The 26057-nt window shown below is 36.5% G+C and overlaps 1 protein-coding gene and 1 long non-coding RNA gene across 7 annotated transcripts in view; one reads left to right on the top strand and one right to left on the bottom strand.

Annotated features, from left to right (window-relative positions):
- Window positions 1-1366: 1366 nt before the first annotated feature.
- Window positions 1367-7625, bottom strand: LOC107591012 (uncharacterized). Its single transcript, XR_001609847.1, has 3 exons — window positions 6963-7625; window positions 3792-3901; window positions 1367-1496 (listed from the first exon to the last, which is right to left on the bottom strand). It is a non-coding gene; the product is annotated as an uncharacterized lncRNA (long non-coding RNA).
- A 3464-nt stretch (window positions 7626-11089) lies between these two features.
- rbm33a (RNA binding motif protein 33a) overlaps window positions 11090-26057 on the top strand; it is a 50209-nt gene continuing 35241 nt past the window's right edge. For 5 of the 6 annotated variants that reach the window (XM_016280002.1, XM_016280004.1, XM_016280005.1 and 2 more), the window contains exons 1-7: window positions 11090-11292; window positions 12271-12349; window positions 15347-15398; window positions 15652-15725; window positions 16819-17095; window positions 23762-23884; window positions 23986-24172. In XM_016280002.1, the coding sequence (XP_016135488.1) occupies window positions 11274-11292; window positions 12271-12349; window positions 15347-15398; window positions 15652-15725; window positions 16819-17095; window positions 23762-23884; window positions 23986-24172 (811 nt within the window). In that variant the 5' untranslated portion in view covers window positions 11090-11273. Of the gene's footprint in view, window positions 11293-12270; window positions 12350-15346; window positions 15399-15651; window positions 15726-16818; window positions 17096-17247; window positions 17323-23761; window positions 23885-23985; window positions 24173-26057 lie in introns of those variants that run through there. The other variant, XM_016280007.1, reaches the window with a different exon arrangement.

Here is a 26057-nt window from a genome sequence, read left to right as displayed (position 1 = left end):
ATTAAAATACTATCTATGCCTTTAGGGTGAAATGGAATAAACAAACCTTCTTTCTACTTCTCCTTCAAAACTTAATAAATCATTCAGACAGCTTAGGAAACATGCATATAACTATAAAAAAAATAATAATAAAAAGTGAACAAATAACATCATGCATATAACTGTTTGCAATGAGAAAAGGAAGCAGAATTAATCTGAAAATCATTGTTTTTGAGTTCCACAAAAGCCTGAACAATGTTATTCAATTTTAAGCTTTTGAATTACAGGCTGATCGAAACATCCAAATGAAATACCAAAGAGTTTAAAATTCACCCAAGGTGAACAATGCATAATATAATGCGCTCGCAAATAGCATCAGCAACTATGAAAAGCCATTAAAGTGGAATAAAATTGTACAAGGACACAGCACTTTAAAAAGTCATTAACTGTTCACACCTAACAAAGCCAAGCTGTGTGTTTTGGCCTTACATTCTGTAAACAGAAAGTGAGTTGAATCAGTAAAATACAAGGACTTACCAATAATATGTGCAGGAGTTCATAAATTAAACCAAGTGAACTACCCTCAGCGATGACTGGCATTTCATCTGGCATAGCCTTGAATCAGCTAATCGCTGGCCAATGCCAGCGTATCGAATCTTAAGTATACTATCCGGTTCAAATAATTATGAATGCTATGAAAGGACTGACATGATGGCATGAAGTTCTTGTGCCAATTCTCAAGACGAATGTTATAACTTTTACAAAGTATCAGTGACAATCAGACATTAAGCATGCTTTGTTTTTAGCCTTATTAAAGTCATTGAATAGATTTTATGCATAAAATAATTTATGTAAAATTCTAAAAATGATATGAACCTTCAGTACTCTTGAATATTTCTGTGAAAAAGTATTAAAGAAACATTGTGCTAATATTTTCAGTGTAGACAATCATGCAGATATAAAAGCAAACCATTATATATAAACGTGGATCAAAATGGAAATTGCAAAAGGATGTGTGACTTTCATTGCAGCAGTACATAACATTTGAGCATTTTCACTCTGTGGGTTTGTTTCTGTAGCAAACAACATTTTAGAAAAAATTTTCCCCACTGTTCTGACCATTTTTGTCCTCGCACAGTATATCCAAAATGACAGTACAGTATTAAATAACGTTTCAATTACAACTGTTAACACTTTTCAAAGATTTATATGTTAAACGTTTATTATATATTATCAGCGCTCAGAAGTTATACAAATACACAGGGCATATTTGAACATAAATCATTCCTATATACAATTTGTTTTACAAACGTTATGTTCAAACTTAAAATGCGTTTCATAGTGTTTCTCCTAAACATAGCTATACCAATAATCACGAAAACACCCCTCATAAGTTTCGCATTTCGAAGCTTTTCCAGTTACGAGCAAGATTTCAGGGCCAATGGGTCACTCAAGAGGCCGAATCTTCCAGAACATTGTGTACCTCAGATACTGAAGCACAAGGCCACAAATCCACCCTGCAACACGCGAACACACACAGACACACTGTCAATGCCACCTTTGTGGCTTTATACACGCTCTACACTTCAAACCAGTCTCCTTCATATCATATTTGTATCACATGAATCCATCAAATGTTTTTTAGCAATACAAATAGACACTGTGCTATCAAAGCAATTAGAAGAATGTTTTTATTACAATAACAACAATAAACACAATACTTGCAAAAATAATTCAGTCTACACAATAAAACAGTCAAACTTAAATTTACATCATGAATACAAGACAACACAACACTGATTTATAAAAATGAATTTAACTTTAATAATAACAATTACTGTATTTACACAAACTGACAAAACAATAATTTTAACAATCACGGGAATGCTTCAAAAATAATGCGAAAACACTTTTCAAAATATATCATTTTTTGCTCAATTTATTTGCTTCAGTGAACATTTACTACAAAATGTGCTCCTATTTTTATTTGCCCTGTTTACAACACAAATACTGAGACACAGTGAAACAATCATCTTTAGAGATACTAACTAATGATAGAGATAAGAATCATTAAACAGAATATTCTAATGCACGAGAACATATAAAGAATTTGAAATTAATGCTTTAATAAATACATAAAATTAAGGACACATTCAAGGGACTAAAATTTTGGACAAAAAAAAAAGGTTGAATCCTGCTAAAGCAATCTGTAATTTAATATATTTTAGGGTCAAAGGTATCTGGCATTTTAGGTATCTGTCTAATTCGCTACCCGAGGGTAAAAAACTAAGAGAAAAAACTAAACACAGCATAGTTATATGCCTGAGTAACATACAATAAAATAAAACAAATAACATTTCACAGCGGATTAGAGCACACCATCATTTACCAGTAAAATCCCGAGAGCCTGAAGGCACCATTTTATTTGGATATTATTCAATTCAATTCAAGTTTATTTGTATAGCGCTTTTTACCATACAAATCGTTGCAAAGCAACTTTACAGAAAATTAAGTTTCTACGATATTTAGTATTATGATTTTTGTAACTAAGTTAACTAACAAACATGTTACTTATATCAAATCCAGAAATGAGTTTAAAAAGCAGATTAAAATCTTTCTGTGCGTGGCCAGGAAAAAAAAGTAAGATCTAGAAATGTCACAATAACATCTATGCAGAAGATCAAAAGTAGAACTATAAAAAAGCACATTTGCTTCAATTTGAGACTGATAAACTAGGCACCCAAAGCACGATTCATATCATTCCATATAATCTCCTATAAACACAACAAATGCAATCGAAGCACATTTCGGGAAAATGTATCACATTCGGGTAACAAATGAACATCGAATGACAAAACATAGCTAAATATTGCAGGCGATGCCTCAAGTCAGAACTGATTCACGCTGCAAATTCTGGTGCTGTGGAAAGGGTATCCATCTTCCTCTGCAAAACTCCTCCCTAAAATGGAGGCAGCTGTCCTAATACATCCAATGTCTCGCTCCAGCACTTGGGTACAGCTTTGAGAAGAGTCAGACGTTACGCTGCCATCAGCACGAGGACATGAGTAAAAGGAAGAAAGCAAGTAAGCCAGGACAGCCACCAAAAAGAGAGAGGCTCTGTGTTTTGGCTGCCTGCCAGTGATCCCTTTAAAATGCCATTGTGGCTTTGATATTGAATATATGCAAGCAATGCAGGAGAGTGAGAGCCTTGTTCTTTCACACACGAAATCCATAAGCTTGCTCCACAAGAGCTACAGAGAGACCTGGGAGGGCGCTGTTGGACATTACAACAAAAATGGCTGCCATCTTCATTTCGAGAGATATAATTTCTCATTTCTGCAGCTTTTTAATCATCCATATGAAGTCACAAAATGACTTTTGGAGTCTCTCTCTCTCTCAAGAGTCAAACGTTCTCAAAAGAGTCCCTGTATACTTCACATTCAAACGTTAGGCTTTTTCTGTGCCAGACTGTCTGTACAGTTGTTGTTTTTTACCTGTCCGTTAGTCAACCTGTCTAATCATTGTGTTCAATGAAGAAATTCATATAAGAAGCGAGTACTGGAAATGATTGGTGTGCCAAGTTGAAAGTGCGATTACTCAGCAACATTTCAAACGTCACATCTGACAAAGAAAAACAGAGGTTTGTTTCGGTTAGCATTAGCTTCTCTGATGCACACTTATCAGCCTGCAGGCTTTCATAATCGCACCTTTGCACACCTCTCTGCATTCCTGCCGTTCCACTTCTCTCTCTCCATGACATGCCCAAATGTGCTTCACAGAGTACTGGGTGGGAAATGCCCTTTTAAACCTACCGGCAGCACGGCAGCACAACCGCAGAACACAGGTATCACCTTTAAGTGTAGCTGCATCTGTGACAGCTCCAAGAGGTCATCAGAAGACTTCAGAAATGTAATCCTCCTGCCTATAACAAGAGCCCAAATACAAAGAATTAAAATCAGTAAAAGTAAAAATATACATTTATTGCAAAACGACAGCTATGCTAATACCACTCATTGTCTGAATACACAATAACACTTCAAGTCAACAGACCATTGACTATGTTGGGAAATTGTAACATTTATTTTTACATTTCTTTACAGATATCACACAATTAAATACAAATATTACGTTTTATTTCATAATTCTTCATTTTAAATAAATGTAGCAATAAATGTACAATTTATCAGACGGCTGTATCACATTTTTTAGCACTCAAAGCATAAAATGCCTGATAATACTTCAACTTCAAATACAAATACTAGTAAAGGAACATAATTTCACCAACAGGTTCTGGATGTGCATGGCAAATTTTTCATTTTCAAATACTAATCATTATTACAAACAAATGTTTTACAGGCCTGTGAGCTAAAGCAACATGCACGCACACTTACACACACTGCCTGGCCAGTTGAAACATGGAGTACTGAGTTAGGACACTGATAGGCCTGTAAGGTGAACTGATATACAGAAGTGTGCAGTTGAGCATTTATAATACCATCAAACATTACAGTAATGAAAACCCTGAGTCAAGTACAAGGCAAAATGAACACCTTCTACACGCACCGAGCTGCTCAAATTCGCTGAAAATATCAGCCCATCAGTTTGTGCTGTAGGAAACAAAAATAGTCAACTAAAAAAAGACCGATTTCTAGGCGTGAGCCACTCCTATTCTAAACTGACATTACTCTGTTTACAAAATAATTTGCAAATACCATTAACCAAAAAGCGTAAACTTCAAAGCTTACATCGATGTACAGTTACATTTACTATTAAAATAGGAGTCATTCAGTGCCCAATTTAAAAAATGTCACAAATATCTTAAGTTTTGTTGAATTTGAATGAAGCATGTCATATAATGCATTTTTATTTTAATCAAGTTATACATAAACATAACTTATCAAACCTAGAGGCCATCTACCGCTACAAAATAAATTAGAAAATAATTTCACACCATAACCTGGTGTGACCTTCAAAGATTGAATTTATTTTATTTGTTACATCCTTGTGTTTAGATAATATACATCATTATAATTACATACCTGCACCAGAAGAATGAGAATGTTTCAGTCTATTCAATTATTATAACTTGTAATATATATTTGCTTAGATGTTTTTTTAAAATTGCACAACCCCTCTGGGTCAGGGCATGATACTGTTCTGTGCATGCTGTGTCCCAATTTCTCTCACTAAGACACTTTACACTGACTCAAAACATACTATAAAGGGACCACTATATCTACCAATGTATAGCCATGTGCCTCCCGTGAAGCAGTCATCTTGTTTTGCATATGACTGAAAAGCTGAGTCCCTATGACTGCTTATTTGCTATCAATATCAAAGAGAGATGTCTATATCTGCTTTAAAACTATGAATGCATGAGCATGCAAAGCCAAGCAACATGGGCAACAGATTCATGGTGCCTTTTCAATTTTGGACTCAAAAAAACTTAAAACCAAAACATAAACCTAAAGGTAAAGTTAAGTTGAGAAACAATAAATCCAAAAGACAGCATGGAATCCTGTACTAAATATGAAATGTTTTAATCTACACACCACAGATGAATCCTCACAAAGTGCAGTGCATTTTGATTAACGTTCATGATTCTAATCTAAAGAGAATATAATGTAATAATCAATTGGTACCTTTTAAATACAGTAAGGGAAAAAAAAATTATAATAAAAATGTGATAAAAATAGCCTGCTTAAGTAAATGCCTCATAATGAATGTTTTTATTATATAATAAATAAGATATAAAGGAGAACCAGGACTAGTTGTCATAATTTTTACTCCAGTGAATATTTCTCAGTATTTTCTGCTGTTTTGGCACATACCTTATAGTCTTGGCGATACAAAAAAGCTACCGAATATTTTTACCATTTTGTTTTGTTGATGAAAATTGGCAGTTTATTGAACACACATTGACCTTTTGTGGTAGTGTATGCTGTCACATTACAGTACATGGAGCCTTTAAACAGCCTCTTATTGACTGTTCTGCTAAATTAAAACAATTAAGAAACACATAAGAATTAAACAGCAAACATGTCAAAGTTAATGTACAGTAACCCCAAACCATTTTTTAAGCGTCAATATTGCAATTTATAAATTGTATATTTGTAATATTTTCACAATGTAACAACACGCCCCAATATAAACCTCAAGCCCCAACCTCACATTTATGAAACGTTAAAAAATATAAATAACTTCTAGCTGAATAATCATTTTCTGTAGGAAAGTTATATTTTTCCTTCATGATATAGTTAATTTTGTCTGTACACTTCTTTACAAAACGGCTCAAAAATATGACGATTACGGTATTTTAAAATTCACTCAAATTATAATACAAGACATTTTTGAAGTATGAAGAGAACTCTTAGTAACTAACAGAACTCTCGTCTTTGCTCCAACTAGCCACCGTCTTCCATATATTGCTGTCGGATGAAAAAAGTAAACTAGTTGTATTGAGTAAATTATTTGGGGACTTATGATACAATTTAATTGGCTAAGGCAAATCAATTTGATTTCATTTAATGCTTTAGGCTCCCATACTAGCTATTGAGGAACGAACCACTTATGGACGATACCATCCAAGCGCGCAACAGAACTGCACTGACACCAGTTGCTCTGCTCGCTGTGAGCGGATAGCACGAGTTAGCGCCACCGTATGATTACAGACACCGAAACGCGTAAGGAGCTTTTGGCCGTTTATTTTTTGTCAGTAGTTTTGCCAAATGCCTTTGAAGTCTACGTACTGTCCTTAGACTAACCATACCTTAGGCTACCTAAAATCCCTTTTTTTTTTTACTAAGAAAACAGACTAAACGCCAAACCACGGTGAATTAAAACGCAGTCATCCACCGCAAGCGAGAATCTCACGCGCAAAGACGGGCCTTAAATTGGCGGATAAACAGCAGCCGTCTTGGCGCATGGCTGTATGCTTTTAACCGCGCTGTATACAGTCCAGACACGCTGATAGATACACTCACTGCAGCACAGTGTTTTGGCATCACGAGTTCATGGGGTTAATGAGAAACCGTGCTCACGTGAGCACAGGTGCGTCATCTGTCTGAAGAGATGATCGCGATAAACTCTTTCTTCATCTCGCCGAACGACATGCGCTAACATGTAATCACATTAAAATGAGCACCCTGCAGCCGACCAGCGGTTTACATGCGCCGTCCTGTTTGCTATGATTAAGCAACATCGCACAGTTATATGCATGAACAACACAATCACCATAACAACGGCAGACTGTATCAGACAAAAAGATTTGCGCCCCGCCACGATCATCTTACCTGTGAATTAACGAACTGCCTGTCTGGTGAAAAACATGGAATAAAACTTTGAAATGCGCTACAATAGAATCTAATTTTCAAGCTACGATCAGACTACAGTGTATAATTCCGCTCTGTCTCCCTTTGTTTTTCTAATGAGTATGAGCGAGACTCTGGATAAACTCCATCAGCATTTTTATCAGTTTCAGACAGACTCCAGACACTCTCTGGCCACTCGCGTGTCGTGCTCTGTCTGCGCAGCGGCTTCGCGAGCGCTGGCGCGCCACAGACTGACAAGCTCCAGACCAATGGAGTCCCGAACTGGAACATGATATCCAATAACAGCAGCCCAAAAATCATAACCTCTGAATGACTCCCCGGATGGATGCAGAGAGAAAATAATCTTTAGGAAACGCAGTCAAAGAAATATGATTGGAGGTGGGATGAATCAGGTTTATCCTGCAGGCATAACGCTTGCTGATATGGATATAAACTGCATAATAATGCGTTACTCTGCGCGCGACCGTAGCTTTAAACAGTTGTCTGGTTTGCATCACCACAGGATAACTTATTTAATAAAACTAGTGTACTTGCTGATGCATCCAGTTTGCATGTGTTTATATTAATTATATGTTTAAGTGTAATAGTATAAATATAAAATAATAGTAGGATGTTGGCATTTCACAATAGCTAATATAGCCTATTAGCATATTAAATGATTCAAATATGCTTTGTGTAATTTTTGAGCAATTTACAGCATTTGGATAGCTAACTAGTATACACAAACAAAGATCTGATAAAATGATTTGTGTTTTTAAACACTTTATTATTTGATCTTAATATTTTTTACACTGTTGAAACTAAAGCCAAAACCGAATCTTTGTTAGTTTAACTAATTGTTCCACTAAGTGCTAATGATAAAAATAAAATAAATAAAAAAGTTGGGGTAAAGATCAAATGTAACATTTTTCTTTGTATTTTTTTTTTTTAAATTAGACTATGATGGAGTAACTTTTTAAAGCATTGGTGAGACTCATCACTTACAAATTCGACCTTTTTTGTTAAGCTAAAACTTCCCAAACACTAGCTAGTGAAATTGACTTTAGATAAGAATTTGACATGCTTAAAAATCACATGTAGTAGGCTACAAACATCAGTCAAATGCCTAGTCAGGGTGATATGGAATACTGAGAACAAAAACAAGATTCTGCCACTGCCAAGGTTACGTATAGAAAATAATACAACAATGAAATCAGTGAAAAATTAATTTCAACTTTACTGAAAAAAGTACAAGCAGCTGCTTGCACAACACACATTCTGTAAATACAATTAGCCTAAATACAATTACCTCAAAGTTTGTGAAATGAGGAGGTTAGTTTGTTTAATTTGGAAAGCTTGGAATAACGTTATGAAAATGTATATTGCAACTTCCATAATCCCCTATCCAGTAAGAAAAATATCTGCTACTAAGTGTAGGCTAACAGCTATACTTGATCTTATTTGACACATAATCATCACCTCAGTCTGCTTTGTCTATAACCTACTGAGACCCAAATCTTTACCCCAAACACTTATTAATAATCAACCAAGCATTGATGGAGAATGTGAAGGGAGAATGCATTTCTGAATACTTCACTTATTGTGAATAGCGCTATACAAATAAAATTAATTGGGCTTATTGGCTAAAAAAGACACGCATATTACAATTTAAAGCAAATTTCTGTCACGCCAAACTGAAGTCTGTCTACCCTTCACTAGGGTTGCCAACCGTTGCGTATCATACGGTATCGTCCCGTATTTAAGGCATCAAAGAAGCGTTCTGTATGAAAGCTATACGGAACGCAGTTTGTCCCGTATTTAAGGCTTATGCCGTATGAACACCTAGACCATGCGAATAACAACTCTAAATTGAGAATTAATCATTCTTTATTGACAAGTGTTTGATTTGTGAACATAACCGTTCCAGGGAGGCTTTAAGACCAAGCGGAATCCTCTGCCGGCTGGTCGCTCCCGCTTCACAGTCAGCGGGACTTGGGTTTTTAACGACCGCGTTTCGACTTCAGCAAATCAGCTTGAGCGAATGCAAACAACGTGATTCCAATTCCATTTTACCTGAGGGAAGACGTATTTACATTTAATAACTTCCAGCGTCTTCTTAACCTTGAATATTATTCTTAAAACACAAAATGACCAATGAAGCGTCAAGCACCCAAAGCAGTAGGCCTACATATTTATTCTATTAGTTCTCTTTAATTGAAAAATATGCATTTTCATATATACTGTAGTAGGCCTACTGTATATTACACACACGCATCAGAAGTCAGAAAGAGCTTTATTGCCAAGTATGTTTGCACATAGGCTACAAGGAATTTGTTTTAGTGTCACAAGCTTCCAGTACACAGACACAACAACAACAACAACAACACAGATAATAAAAATAAGATGTGAATAAAATACACATATGTATAACTATAAATAAAGCACGCACACACACACACACACACACACAAAGGATAAATATGTACAGGTGTGCTATAGATAAAATACTGTAGAATATGAATAGAATAAAAAATAAAGTTGTAGGGATGTACTAGGATGTAAAGAGATAAATAGTATAAGGTTATTGCACATATTTGTATTGCACAATGGGAGAATATTTAACTGTTCATGAGGTAGATTGCCTATAGCATATATATATATATATACATACACTGCCGTTCAAAAGTTTGGGATCAGTAAGATTTTTTATGTTTTTTAAAGAGGTTTCTTATGCTCATCAAGCCTGCATTTATTTGATCAAAAATGCAGAAAAAAAACTGTAATTTTGTGAAATAGCCTATTATTGCAATTTAACAAACCCGTTTTCTATTTTAATATACTTGAAAATATAATTTCTTCCTGTGAAGCAAAGCTGAATATTCAGCATCATTATTCCAGATTTTAGTGTCCCATGATTCTTCAGAAATCATTCTAATATATGCTGATTTATAATCAATGTTGGAAACTTAATATTAATAGCTTAATATTTTTTTGGGACCTGTGATATTTTTTCAGGATTCTTTCATAAATAAAAGGTTAAAAAGAACAGTATTTATTCACAGTAAAAATGGTGTTAAATATACACAACTATTCCAAAAAAAAAAGTTTGGGGTCAGTAAATTTCTTTTTTTCTTCTTCTTCTTCTTTTTCTTCTTCTTCTTTTTTTTTTAAAGAAACTTTTAGAATACTTTTATTCAGCTAGGATGTGTTAAATGGATACAAATTGATATTGTTAGAAAATATTTCTATTTTGAATAAATTCTGTTTTTTTTTTACTTTTTATTTTATTTATAGAACACAGGTTCCAAAAAAATATTAAGCAGCACAACAGTTTCAACACTGATAATAAATCAGAATAAGAATGATTTATAAAAGGATCATGTGACACTGAGGACTGGAGTAATGATGCTGAAAATTCAGTGCTCCGTCACAGAAATAAATTATGTTTTAAAGTATAATAAGATAGGACACCAATATTAGAAATTGCAATAATATTTAACAATATTACTGTTTTTCTGTATTTTTGATCAAATAAATACAGCTTTGATGAGCATAAGAGACTCCATTTAAAAAAAAAACATTACAAATCTAAAAGATATACCTGTGTGTGTGTGTGTGTGTGTATATATATATATATATATATTAGGCCTGTGTGTGTATCCCTTATTCTGTCCCTTATTTTTCTATGAAAAACCACGATTGTCCCTTATTTTCCTACCCTTCACCCTTATTTGGAGTTTACGGTAAAGCTAAATCAGGCTGGGCTGTAGAGACGCACACCCATCACATCATACCCATGATGCAGCGCGGCTCAGTCCGGTCGCCATGATTCCTGTGCAGATGTGTTCAGAGCTCAGAGCTCAGACTGAGGAGATTTGACGCTAAGCTAACGGCCTGAAGCTCTGCACTTAAACCAGTTTCAATGCACTCATCGACGTTATAGAGAGATACCAGAGTCTCCAAGATAACATACAGTCTTGGGTTATGGCGACCAATGCCGGGGGTATGATATATATGTAATATTAATTTACACTTAGGTTAGCTCCCAGCTAGTGCTAACGAGGTAGCTGCTTTTGTTTCATAATTTGCTGAGCTTCTGAGATCTGCTGTTGGTTTAAGTTACAGATTGAACACAGTTTACCTTGATGTCACGACTATCTGTTAGGATGTTTTTTTTAACTCTATGGTGTGTCATATTGATGATCGTGAGTTATTAGCAGACGTGCATTTACATATTTCTACTCATTTGCGGTTGCTAACTAGCTAGCTGAAGGGTTGCAATGAATGCGCTGGCCGTGTGTTAGTGTGCACAATGCAACGAATGATGTATGCTTGGGATAGTGATTTTGACATTTAAATGGTGGATGAAGAACAGTTGTGTGTAGCACCATGAGGTTGGGTCTGTATGGTTATATAAGCATCTGTAACGTTAGCGCTGCCTCTTCAGACAGCAGGACTTGTTTTATCCAGGCCAGAGATGCAAATGATGTGTTTTGAGAAGATCTCTATTTCAATAAAAACTGGATAGTTCTGTCACTCTGATAACACGTACGAGTTTGTGTGTTGAATGTAGGCGTGATGTGTGTTGTAGTGGTTTATTACAGAGACCAGGGTCAGTTCCTGTAAATCCCTTTAACCTGTCAATCCTACACATCACTGTCAGCTGCAAGGTTGCAGATCTGATTTGATATATCTGTATTTGATTTGGATTACATGCAAATGTGCTTACCAGTGAACATAATTATGCTGTAAATTGGTAGTCCAGCAGCCTAGAACGTAAATATAACAAGAACTGCTCTTCATACAATCTTCCAGTGGCTTCTTTAAAATAACATTTGACATGAGGGCAAGTAAATCATCACAGAATATTTGCTTCAAAGAGAAATTGCTGCTTCAGAATCTTGAACCCTAACATCTCTATATGATATAATATAGTGTGTAATGAAAGCTTAATGTGTTTCATTCTCTTTTCTGTGTGTAGATGATGAGTTTGATGAATATGATAAGCCTGGTGCTGAAAGGTCAAGAAGACGGAGAGGAGAAGATGACGACTTGGAAAGGTAAGTCTTCACTGTCTCATTGCTGGCTTAGTTTTCATGTCTCTATTAGGCAGAATGAAAAAGACGAATAAAGAGAGCATCAGTTTACCAGAAGCACAATAGCATTCCACCAAGAGTCTTTAATAGGGTTGGGTGATGTCTACCAAATTGGCATAGGACGATGTCTACAGTGAAACATCGCGTTGGACAATGACATCGGGGGAGGGATGGTGGTGGTGGAGGAATCACGATGCCGGCTCAACACGGTTTGCGTTTCCACTGCAGTTCAGTACTGCTTTAGAGTGGGCGGGATTATTCACATGTCGTTATAGTTGCGCCGCCTCTACTACCACGACTCCTAAAAAAAAACTTTTTCATTCCGCGTCGCCCCATCAAGCTCTCGCTGGATCGGCTCCTCTGCTATCAACGAGAGGAACGTCTGTTCTTCCGCAACAGACAACAAAACCTTTTGGTTGTTAAAAAAAAGGTGCGCTCCTTCAAAACAGTTGCGTTCTAAATCCTGCTGATTTAAATCTAGCGGTGCTTTTGTGTTTGTGTTCGCAAGTTCAGTGACGCAGGTAGTGACGATTCTCTCCGGCCAATCCGTGATCAGCAGAGTTTACACATCACGTTTTGGTAACGGTACGGTTCACATGGAACCCCAACCGAAGTGGTACTAAAAAAAGTACCAGGTACTGTACCCAGTGGAAAACCCTCAAAAAGTGAACCGTGCCGTAGCATGCAGTGGAAAAGCGCCATTACTCACGGCTCGGTTGGCATCACGGTTTTAGAGTCACGGTTTCGGTACGGTTCGGTATGTGCTATGTTTAGGGAAAAACTATACTGTCAAATAAAAATAAAGAAAATAAGAATAATCTAACTACAAGCAACAGCACAAATAAATACAATAGAGTAAAGATACAAATAAAATAAACAGTCATTTTCAGTTTTTTTTTTAGGTAGGTCTAGCATTAGTTTTTAGGTACAGAAATTGAATAAAGTAATGAAATGTAAAACAGCATTGCATATTTGACTATAAATTAAATATTAATCTTTATTAAAGTTACAAAAGCTATTCAATCAAGAGCAGTGAGTGATTTCTTTGTTGTTGCTATTTGGTTAATATTAAGAAAGTGCTGTCACTTTAAGAGAATGCAGATACAGTGCATTCAGCCGGCTATGTCTGTTATAGGATACTTACCAAGACGGGTATTTTGACATAATTTTTGTGTGAATTTGTCCATTTAAACACAATACTTCAGAGAGAGCTTAGTATTTGCGTGCGTTCTGAGGCGCGGGTTTGGGCTCTTCATATGAGCGCATGCACAAATCTTCTCATTGCGTGCATGAGCTCGCGTCCTCTGGCTCTTAAATGTTTAAACTGGCAAAGCTTACATGAGTTTAGTTTAAACACGGATATCAACGTGTGCTGTTCAGGTCTCACCTGTGCGCACGCGCTTTCAGCACCCGGGTGATGACGGAATAAATGACTGCTCATATTCCAGCATACGTTACGGCATTTGCATTGAACAAGAGGGAATGGTTTGTCCACGTTTTTTTTTTTCATCGCTGTTGTTGTAATCTATTGGGAAGCCAGAATGCGCATCCATCCATGTGGAGAACCAGAGCCGGTGTTGTGCCCAAGTCTGACCCCCGCCAGATTATTAGGGGCAGGGTTAGGATTAGGCAATGATTTCAACGAGGGGGGTAATAATTTGCCAGGGGGTCGAAAATGGGCACAACACCAGCACAGCACTGATGAGGGGGCTGCTGAAGTAACGAAAGGGGGCGATGACGTAGCAAAAAGTAAAAAAACAAACAAACATCTGAGGCCCATTCACGTATTTGTCGGACCGTAAACAAACCTGCCCGCTACTACTACAACTATTAGAATACAGGGTTCACATAGATAGTGTTTTGGTCGAGAGACGGGTCAGTGGAAGTTTTTTTTTTTTTTTAACCGCAAGGTCTAGAGACGTGTTTTTAAAAGCTGAATTTCTTTGAACTTAAGCACCGTGTTTTAGAATGATGTGTTATGCGCGAGAAGCTGCTATAAAGACCTGAGACGAGCGCAGCATTCAAACACAAATTCAAAGACGTCCGTAGCACATTTAGTTTGAAATACAATGGGAAAAGTACCGCAGAGGAACGAAAAATGCGTTCTGAGTGAATGACCCTACTAAAAGGTACTTAGCAAATACAGATGGCAGAGTAGCCATTGAATAAATCAAAATTGCATGGGCAACAAATTCGGAAATATGACATCCAGGAAATAATATGTCTTAGGCAGCAGTTTTACCAAGTGATACCACCATAATCACCAGCAATACTTAATTGTGTCTGCTTTACAATGAAACACAAGCTTATTGCGACCGATTCCCTGACATAATACATTCATTGCGACCCATTTAACAGATGCATCATTTTAAGTTAGAACAACTTGAAAAGCAACAAACAATAACAATACAGCGAAATAACCTACTAACTACGATCATCTAGCCATCTATTAAACATTAAAGAATTATTTCATCATACCTTTAGCTTACTCAGTAGTGCTGCATTCTTAGTTGAACCGCTTGCGCAGAAAGTTTGTGTGTCAGATGTAACAATTAAAATGCGACTTTGTGAAACGGACTATCATAAGTAGCATCATATTAATGCTAGAAAGCCTATGCATTTGGAAACTGTATTTTTTTTTTTAAAACAAACCATTATATTTCATAAATAAATTTAATACATTTTCACACTCATCTTGAGTGAGGGGTGACGCCGGCCCTGTGGAGAACCGTACGGTTAGATTTTTTTCCGCGAACCGTTCCACCCCTATTTCAAAGCATTCAAAATGTATCACACCAGCATAGATATAGACTTTATTGTTTGCCATGGGGAGTGGTGTTTTGCAAAGCAAATGAAGTTGTTGCTTTAATATCTTGCTTTGCTCTGCTGAAATGGTATCAGGCATTTCAGAGATTTATTGTGAAAGCTCCATATTTTTTAATCATATTTTTCAATTCACAGTGATTTGGAGGAGGGAGACTTACTTGAAGAAGATTGGCTGTCATCAAAAAAGGTAAACAAGTGATTTCCATCGTTGCCAGTTTCTTTCCCCTCTGCTTAAACTTATTTTTATAGCTGTTGTTCTTTCAGTTGCTGCCTTTTTCAATGTTTTTTTAGGCAATCTTAACTGATAGGAATACATAAATTGTTGTTCAGGTGTACTTAATATTCAAGACTTATAAGGCCAACAACATGTGTAACAATCTCACCAAAATATCAAGTGTATTAAGCAGAAGATTTTTAATTTCTTTTTTTGTCCACCCCAGAACCCCTCAGAGATGTCAGATGAAGAGCTAAATGATGACCTCTTACAAAGTGATGAAGAGGACCAAAACGCAAGGTACCCTAACAAAAACCTACAAATAAAACCCTAGGCATTTCAAAGTCTCTTAAGTGATCTTGTATTGCTGTTTTTGGTCACTTCTTTGCCTGAAAAACATAAGCTGTTGGATTGTTTAGACAAGAGACATGAGTGAAAATTCATTACTAAGATATGTTTTCAGTTGTTGTATACAGAATTGGGTTTCCAGATAGACTTTTGTTGTTGTTTTTAATGTTTTTTTTGTCTTTGAGTACAAGTCTTTTAATGTAACCTATTTTGTGCTTGTGGTTATATTGCTTGGTTTGCTTGTTTTGTATACAAGTACTTTTATGTTACTGTTTTATGAGCACTGACTGAAAGTGCAATATGAAGAAAATTTAATTGCTATCAGTAACTGCCAAATTGCAAGACATGTCTGGTCACATTATCACATTATGGTGATGCCTTTGATTTGCCCTGGCAATATGTAGATTAAAAAGATTTCTTTTAGAAGACCGATATGACACTCATATCAGTGTAAACGTTCAAAACGGTCTTTTCTTTTGGGTTAATTGTCAAATTACTAATTGCGGATCTTCTAAAATGACAAAATTATAATTGGTTTAAGCTACTACTTGCTAAATCTAAAGATGAGATGCTTTTTATGTTTGAGTTCCAAAATAGTCTGCAGTATCCCAGAATAGTCTATATTAAAAGGATTTTCCCCTTTTTACTTTTTTTATTATTGTTGCATAGAAGAACGTATGCTTAAAATGAATATAAAATACAGAATTACCTAAACTGTTCACTTTTCAAATTGTGGGGTCAAAATTGCCTTCACCCCATAATTTATGCAAAGCTTCAGTGCTCTAAAATCAATAGAGCAGTTCATCCATAACATAATTAGAGATGACATTGAACTAACTTTGACACCTTCTGCCCTAATCAAACGGCTTTCTTTTTTGCAATATAAAAAAAGTTTAAAATAGCAATTTTAGGTGACACGCTTCACTTCAGTCTCTAAGATAGTTATTGTGGTAACCCAAGGGCAAGCTCAACAAAAATCAGCAAATTCATCACTTTATTGTCCAGAGTTTAACACATGTTTGTCTGTTGATGTCTTTGTGTCTAGTGGTCAGGGTGAGGTTGTGAGTTTAAATGCCACACTGGGTCTGGGCACGTCTGGTCACCTTCAAGATGAAGACCCTGATGGAGGTGGATATACCGAATATGCCTATGAAGAGACAGAGGGCGGCCAACCGGGTTTCTCTCAGGGTGGGGAGTATGAAGGAAATGAGTACCAAGGAGAAGATCGGGGGGTGGAATACACAGGAGACCAGAACTGTGAAGAATATCAAGATGAAGTGCTGGAACTACAGATCGACGAGCCACTGGATGATGACTTTCAAGTAAGTAACGCTTTCTCTTGCTATCTCTATTGCCTACACACACTCTCCATAACCCCCCACCACATTTCCTCCACGTCTGCAGCCTGACACCTCATGCTTTGTGACCCTCAGGCCTCAAGGTTTTGTTCAGGGCGAGACTCTTTTCGCAGTCTTTGTTCAGCAGATGTCCTGCCAATCCATGCTGACTAATGGGAAGAGCTCTCAGACAGGATCTGATAAAGTTGGCTGTAGGTGAAAAGATTATTGACCTTCTTGAAAGTAGTCTTTAGCAAGCATGACACGGGCTCATGATTGATGAGTTGTGTGTTTCCTGTACATGTTTATTTATTTATTTGCTTAGATCTTAAAAGCACACAGTTCACCCAAAAATGAGAATTTGAGACCCAAATCATTCAGATCAATTTTGTGAACTAATTAATTGAAAAGATCCTACTAAAAATGACTATTCATTTATAAATCAGACATCAGACAAAGTTAGTAAGATGAAAAACAAGGAACTGGAGAATCTTAATGCAATCCCAAGTGATAGAGTCTTGAGTAGACTGGATGCTGTCTGACCAGATTGACTAGAGGCCAATCTGAGTAAAAATAGATTGGCACTTTCCCAATCTATAGACGGCTGTCTTAGGTCAGATGCAGGCTTTTTTTTTTTTGACAGGAATTTTCTACAACGACTTCTACTTCTATTCCCAGCTCTATGCTAATAAGAGGCATATTCAAAATTCCTTAAAGTGTGATTGTGTCAACAGTCATGGGAAGGTATTTTGTTGTATATATAAAGGTGATAAACTACCTTTGCCAGCTGTTTGAAGAATATTTTCATTGCTTAAACTCTGCTTGAAATTCTCTGCTGAAGTTCTGTTGTTTGAGCATATGATGTCTCTGTTTACAAGGTCGCTTACCTGCTGAGGCTTAGCATCTTTGTGTTTACAGTTATCCAGAGTTAATGTGTGGAACGGTTTAAAGGATTAACTATTTGCCCTGTAGGTGGTCAGTTCCTGTGCTGTGTGCAGGAAACATGTCATAGTCATTTAGGTCTGTCTGACTTGGTGTTATGCTTGGTATACAGTTCTTAGCACATGAGACCATGATCACAAAAATAATCTTCTATTCATTCAATAGTCTTACATTCATCACCAATGTCAAAACACAAATGTTTTGGCTCAAGGCCTTCTTCAGTGTGTTGAACAGTTCAGTCCCTCCACCCACTTTTTTAAATCATTAATTCCAATGATGTCATCATTCATTAGCCAATGTTCAGTCTAGGGCTGTGCAAATATCATGCGCATCTCGTCAGTAAAGCCGGTTCTGTGATTAGTAGTAAATCTCCTTTCAGATGGAGCGGCATTTACTACACAAAGCCGTAGTTCACTGACAAGCTACTCAAAATCGCGTTCATAATCGCAGGCTTATTATCGGCAATGAATCGCATACGATTATGAACGTGATTTTGCGTAACTTGTCAGTGAACTACGGCTCTGTAGTAAATGCCGCTCCATCTGAAAGCACGTGCTGATAATTTCCATTTGTATACAAATCATCACATCCACCTATACACTATATAATATATACCCATGACTAGAACATGAATTATATAGGATCCCATATTTATACCATAATTATTTATTAATGGGGATAAATATGGCATCCTATACAATTGAAAGTGTAAAAAGCTTTTTTCTTGTATGTTTTTGTATTACATACTGAGTTTTGTTTAAAAATTTAGATTTGTGCTAGAAGTTGAGATTACGAAATTTTTATTACATTTCTATTAAATTGAGGCACTACTAATTTGTATGTGTATTAGTATGCATACAAAAGTATCTTTTTTTATTTATTTATTTTTGTTCAACATTTGATTTCAGAGTTCAAAGACACACAAAATAGTCCAGAGCTTAGAAACAGTTTGGCAAACAGTGGTGATGAAGTGTCAGGGTCAGTCACTTTACACAAAGACAGAGAGACTGATAAAATCCTACAAGAGTCAAGACTCATCAGACTGCTCCTTTTGTTTCATTGTTTCACTTTCATTGACCTTTAATGCAGGACAGGTGTCATTGATCATTCTGCCTGTCCATGTGATAGCTTGATCATCGGTGTCCAGGACAGTGCTGACAGGTGCACGGAGGCCTTGGCCTCACATCACATTTTGCAAGTTTGTCTGTTATGTTTCTGTACATTATAATAAAGGCTTATTCTTACTACTGAGATCTGGATTCACAGTAGCAAAATGACCTGGAGAGTTTTGTAATAACACACAGCATGCATTTTCTCAAGGATATGACTGGAAAAAAACAGTGTCTCTTCAAATATAAGTTTGCTTGAGCACTGTTGACTAGGGCTGGGTAAAAAATATCGATATCACGATTTTAATCGACTCTCATTTTTACGGAACGGTATCGATTCTTAAATCCCAAGAATCGATTATTCTAGCCTGTTTTCAGTTAATGGATGGAACATTGAAGGGCGCTTCCTATCCAATATATCGCAGTAATCATTGTGCTTTGGTACTTTTAATTTAGATTTCAAATTCTGTCCATTGTATTGCAGTATTTAAACAATAAATGCCATTTTGGCGCTGTTTAATGTGCAGTGCCAGATTGCTTTAGCGCGGCGCGCCTCAGTTCAATAATAAGCGTCAGCGCGTGGTGCTCTGCGCATGTGAACTGATCATCTCCTCCACATTAATACCAGTTTCAGCACAAAATAATCATGACTAAACATCCGAAGGTAAGTTAAAAGAAAGTTCAACTTTACAATCCGTATCCTGTCTCATCGCTCAATCAGTGTTTCAGCCGCGCAAAGACGTCATTATAACAGCTTGTAAACAATGTAACGTAACGTCACATTTACCTCAGAAAAAAACATATTTGGTGACTATAAACTCATTATTCAGATAGAAAAATAAACTGTAGAGAGGGGCATTTTGCTAAATATATGCACCATATAACATATTCATTATAGTTTTTGCTGTTCTTCAATGTTTAATTTATGTTTGAATAAATCCATCAAGTTTTTACGACAGCCACCATTTAAATGTTTATATTTAAATAAAACAAATTGAAGTAGTATTATTATGTAATTGTAACGTTATTATTTTAAAAACTTCATTAAGTGTAATTTTAGCAGTTGTATATTAGCCTACAAATCAGTCAAATTTAACCTTCAATATTATAGTAATGTAGTACCAACTGACTCTCATGTATATTTTACAGCATGAGTTGAGAGATTTTTTTTCCTTGAGAAAATTTGGTATGTACTGTACCTGATATGTATCCAAAATAATCGATATCGAATCGCAAGCTTGTGAATGAGAATCTAATCGAATCGTGAAATTTGTGTCAAAACCCGGCCCTACTGTTGACTTTCCATAGCAGTGAAATTTGTGTTGTCTAAATGCATTATAAAAGGTGCCCTCTGATGATAATTGCTGTTGAATAATGTGCTAGTGCTTAAAGTTGAAAAGTTAGTCTCTATAGGCATGTTGGCAAGAGTCTAATATGTGCATGGCAATAAGTGAGAAATACTGCTTTTTGTTTTTGTTACTTGCATGAGAGAGCAGTGAAGAAACAGACTTGTACAAAAATGCAGAGTGGGACATGTCCCAAATAAGCTAAGAGGAGGGGAGCTTGTTGTTATTTGAAAATGAAGAGTAGGACATGTGGTGGTTTGACTGAAAAACAAGTCTGTAATTAAAATTGGTTGTACGGTTTCTTTAATCATTGGATCAGTGGCTTGCAACCAGGGAGCTGGGGACCTCAGCAAACATCCAAGCGGGATAGATGACTTTAAAATATTTAAATGAATAAATTGTTATTAATATACTAAAATAATCTAACTAATCTAAAATGCTAAAAAAGCATAAATATGTTTTTACGTATCACTACTGTTTTGTTTTTTTTGAAGAAGAAGAACATGCAGTTCTTGAAACTGGAATCACAAAATGAATTGTGGTTAATAAATGTAAAATATGAATACTTTCAGTTTCTGCAAATAAAAAAGTTAACAAGCAAGAAAACGAGCAGCTTTGTCATAATTACAGCAGAAATACAGAAAATCTTATATGGGGCATTCGGATATTGTATTGGACAATGTAGGGCCTTCAAGTAAATAAAGATTAAGAGCCACTGCTTTTGACCCAACTTTAAAAATTAACTTGACATTTTTCTTAATGAAATTTTTTGTTCTGCATGTTTACATTAACGTAAGACTTAACCGACTGTATTTATATCAAAACCTTCTCATTACAGACAGCTTGACTGAATTTTGAAATGTATTTGGCTGTTAATAATTTGCATTAGTCACATCAGTTACATATATGTTAGTTTATAGTATAATAGATGTTTGATACCAAAGTTCTGGTACAATTAGGGTTGGGTACCGTTCACATTTTAACCGGTACAGTACCGGTATCAGTACCTGAATTTCGGTGCCGGTACCCAACGGTACCTTTTTTCGGTACTTTACTCTGTGTAATTACAAAAACATTTATTTCAGTAAAAAAATAAGTCCAAAAGTCTCAACATTTTGAACAATAGGGCCCTACAAACTTTTTTTTTCCCCCCCAGAAATTCTTTTTAATTTTTCCGAAAATCAAATGAAGGCATTAAACATTTAATTTAAATCAAATGAAAATGAAACCCTTTTATTTTTTGGCAAACAAACTGAGGTTTACTGTTGACATTACTACATGGAAGAAAAATTGTGTGAATATTCCTTTAAAACATTTTTAATAGACTAATAATTGTATTATTTGTTTTCTACAATAAGTGATTAATCTGGTTGTAATATTTATTTTTATCATTTAATTGTTTTATTTAAATTTGATAGAAAATGGAATATTTAAAGATGTACATTATACTGTACAAAAGTAATACTAGAGTAATATATTTCTGTTACATGTTAAACCGTACTTGTATTTTGACAGGTTGCCATGAAGTTTCTGTGTGCATACAGCATGATGATGCTAGTTTTCTCAAATGAAACGGTAAAATTCTCGCAAAGTGACTTTCACAGTGACAGCAGCTCTGGAGATGAAGTTTTTGTGTTCATGCCGTCATAGTGAGACGCAGAGGCCGAAAATCACTGCGAGCGCCACGTGTGCTTCAGTATTTGTGTAGTGAACAAAACTGCGTTTCCGCCATTCATACATACAGAGGCAAGTGGAACATGCAGGACTCCTATTTAAACCATCTTTTTGCATTTTAATATTCACAGACACTGGTTCATATCGCGATTCGAAATAAGTGGCAGTGGCTACTTTTGATTTATTCATCCAAAATGTACGAATTCCGCGCTATAGAATAAATTAAGTTTTTTTGAATGGAATAGGACTGTGATATTAGGCAATATCGCGTTCATTATCGCAGATTGAATCACCTGCAATAATGAACACGATATTGCCTAATTGTCAGTGAACTACGGCTCTGTGTAGTAAATGCTGCTCCATCTGAAAGCACTTGCTGGAGATTTACTACTAATCACGGAACCGGCTTTACTGACGAGATGCGCATGACAATCCCATGCGATTAATTGCACAGCCCTAGAATGGACTCCACGATCCCGTCCGCGTGCGAAAAAAAGCATGTGACGCAATTCGGTCGGTACCCAACCCTAGGTACAATGAGGTAAATTTGAATTCACTTGAATATCCAAAAAAGGCTATACAGTGTGGCTATTTAGCAAAAGTATTTGTTGTGAATGTCCAGCGAACATGACTGTATTGTGGGTAGTTTTCATTTAATAATGCCCACTTTTTCTTCAGATCCCTAGGTTTAGTGTGTTATGTTGATTAGAGCGTTTTCAGATTCACACACCCAAAATAAAATCTAAATTTAAAGAGTGAAATGTGGACTTTAGCAGAGGGAATGGGCTGGTAGCCCAGTAGGCTTTAACAGGTGGCCAGAAGCAGGACTTGTAGGTGTAGCAGGGGGATACAGGACCCGTGGTGGCTACAGAAGCAGAAACAGGTACAGGAGCGTGAGGAGGGAGACAAGACCTGTGGTGGAGGACGTGAGGTTCAGCAAGGTAGTCGGCAGAAGTCGTGTGCGCCCGTCTCTCCGGGTGCTTTTGTACATTCTGTGCTTGAGCGTGTGTGAGAATTTGCTCCGAGTCAGATGATGATATTTTCCCTGTCAGTGAGCTATGTGTGCGCCAGAGCTTTCTTTCTTTCTGTCTGTGTGTGTGTGTGTGTGTGTGTGTGTAAAGACAACACAGTCAATGATATTTTCACCACCACTGAGCCGTGTGCGTGTTTATCTCCCATTCTCTGTGTATCATGTCAAACATTTACATCTCATTGAATTTCAAATATCAGCAGGAATGGTAATAGGGCATAGTAATGAGACTGGGCTCCTACTGTTATGCTAATTTAGGAAGGCGCCCCCCTCCCCTTCCCTCCCCTCCTCAACTTCAGAATGCTGCACTGGGCCTTTCTGGCCTCTCTCTCAGATGTGGCATTAACATTTTCATTCAGAATTGATTTCTAATGTTTTATCTTCATCAGTGTCATTTTTGGCATTGAACAGGTTCTGGTAGTGCCGACCTACGACACGCTCCGCAGCAGGTGTTTCAGTGGATGATGTACAAGAGATCAGTTTAGCCCTGATGTTCATGTCCTGCTTCAGTTTCCATTGAATGGAGTAAATATTTGATTGCTCTTCACAGGTGGATGAATACCCGACTGAGTATAGGGAAGAGCAGACTGACAGACAGGAAGTGCCTGAGGAGGAGGAGCATGAAGAGGAAACTGAGGAGCAGGACAACTCTCAGGTCACAGAATTAGAGGAGGTAAAGATTGGCTGCTTCAGATAATGTTTGCTCCTATCTTTCATGAAGATGCTTAAAGTCACAACTTGAGTCTGAGGTTTTGTGTGTGCTCTATGCTTCAGGTGGATAATGAAAACGATCCAGAAGCTGAGGCCGAACCGGACGCCGATGTGAAGGAGGAGTCTGATGAGGAAGAGGAAGATATTGAAGAATCTGGCCGTCTGCGATTTAAGACCGAGCGCAAAGATGACACAGTGGTCAGACTGTCTGATGCCACCAGTAAAAGGAGGAACATCCCAGACACATTAGGTTAGTCATTAACAAATGAAGCAGCTTTTTGTACTGTTATAGGTTTAAAAATGTCATATAGTTATGTTTTGAGGCACCTGACAATTATTCTGAATGCTACAGTTTTTTTTTTACAGCATTTGTGAGTAAAATTATGTAGTATTTTTGTGATTTGGCCACACCACTGTGACTGACTATACTTAGATTTGATTAGGCCATCATGGCCCATCCCTACACTTAACTGTCTTCTTTTCAGTCAATAAGGTAGACCTACTGGGTTACGTAGCATAAATAATTACATAATACAAGTAATGTTCATGAGCAAATCCTTTCTATTTTTGTACAGATTTACCAGTATATTTTTATTCATTTGTTCAGAAGGTGATCAGTGAAGGCTGTTGTTGTTTTGTAAAAGGTTAACTGAAAATATTATTTGAGCGTTATCTTTTTTGGTTTTTTAAAAAAAATTTTTTTTTTACTGTTTTTGAAGTAATTTTAAATTTGGTGGTTAATATTGTGACAGTAAAATTCCCAACTTAAAAAAAAAAAAACTGTCACTGTCTACCAATGTTATGTAAGTGCATATAATAAAAAATGTTATTACATTAATATTAGTTTATTATCATTATGCTAAGCAGGACAAAAAATGCTAAAGTGATCAAACAACTTAATTTTTCAGTATCTAATAGGGGTGGGCACTATACCGGTATGAACATGACTACCGGTATTATATTGTTCCATGATATGGATTTTGCTATACCGTGGATACAGATATATAATCATGAATTCAAATTTTGCATTTATATTGTTTTGTTCAATTTGGTACGCTTTGCAAATTTTAACACAATTGACGATAAAGAGTCAAGGCTGAACGTTTTTGTCCTCTGTGTGCAGCGCAGTACAACACAGGCATTAGTAATCAAACACATAGAGCATCGTAAACAGACCAAATTAATAGAGCACATATAGCCTACTCCAGTGGGTCCCAAACTGAGGGATCTGAACAGTCAGCAGATTATTTTGCAAAAGAAACCTCTGCAGGGTGATAAAGACTACACTGCATAATTTTCCTGCTTATCATGAGGCCACTTGCCTGATAAGTAAATAATTGAGCCCAAAATATTAATTTGACATTTTAATTACTTTAACATGACTCGCAGTACCTGCTTGAGTGCTCCGTTATCAGTTGTAGAAGTTGTGGTTGTATCAATAACAGACCACTAGATGGCGCAATTGAAGAATCAGAGTTGTATTGCAGGGAGCCATGTAGAAATATAAATGAACGCTGCATGGTTCGGCTCTGAGCATGTAAGTTACAAGTTTGTGAAAGGACTTCCAGTGCCAGGTAAACGTAAAGCAGATTATGAATATACCTAAGATTCACAAATACCAAAACAACGTGTCTACAGCAGACTCGAGTGGCGCGATGTGACAAAAGCAAATAAAACCCAGTGATGTTCTCTGCTGTGGATGTGGTGCGATGCAACACAACAAATCCATTACAGATGCCCCATTCTATTTCTGACGAACTCCAGCGCTCTGACATAAAGAACAATTTCAAATATTCATAAGAGAATCGTGAAAAAACCTCAAAAGCCTTTGAGTTTCCTCAAAAATATTAAGCAGCACAAATGTTTTCAACATTGATAATAATGAGATCAGCATATTAGAATGATTTCTGAAGGCTCATGTGACACTGAAGACTGGAGTAATGATGGTCAAAACTCAGCTTTGATCACAGGAATACAGTAGCCTATATGTTAAAACAGGGGTCTCCAACCTTTTTTACACCACGGATCGGTTACATTTGGAAAATATTCTCATGGACCGGCTGGACGGGGTGGGTGTGTGTGTGTATATGTATAAGTGTGTGTATATATATATATATATATATATATATATATAT

This window comes from Sinocyclocheilus grahami, unplaced genomic scaffold (assembly GCF_001515645.1).
Source record: "Sinocyclocheilus grahami isolate Dianchi unplaced genomic scaffold, SAMN03320097.WGS_v1.1 scaffold136.1, whole genome shotgun sequence".
Lineage (NCBI taxonomy): Eukaryota > Metazoa > Chordata > Actinopteri > Cypriniformes > Cyprinidae > Sinocyclocheilus > Sinocyclocheilus grahami.
The sequence above is the reverse complement of the archived record's forward strand: the minus strand, read 5'-3'. Positions and strand labels throughout refer to the sequence as shown.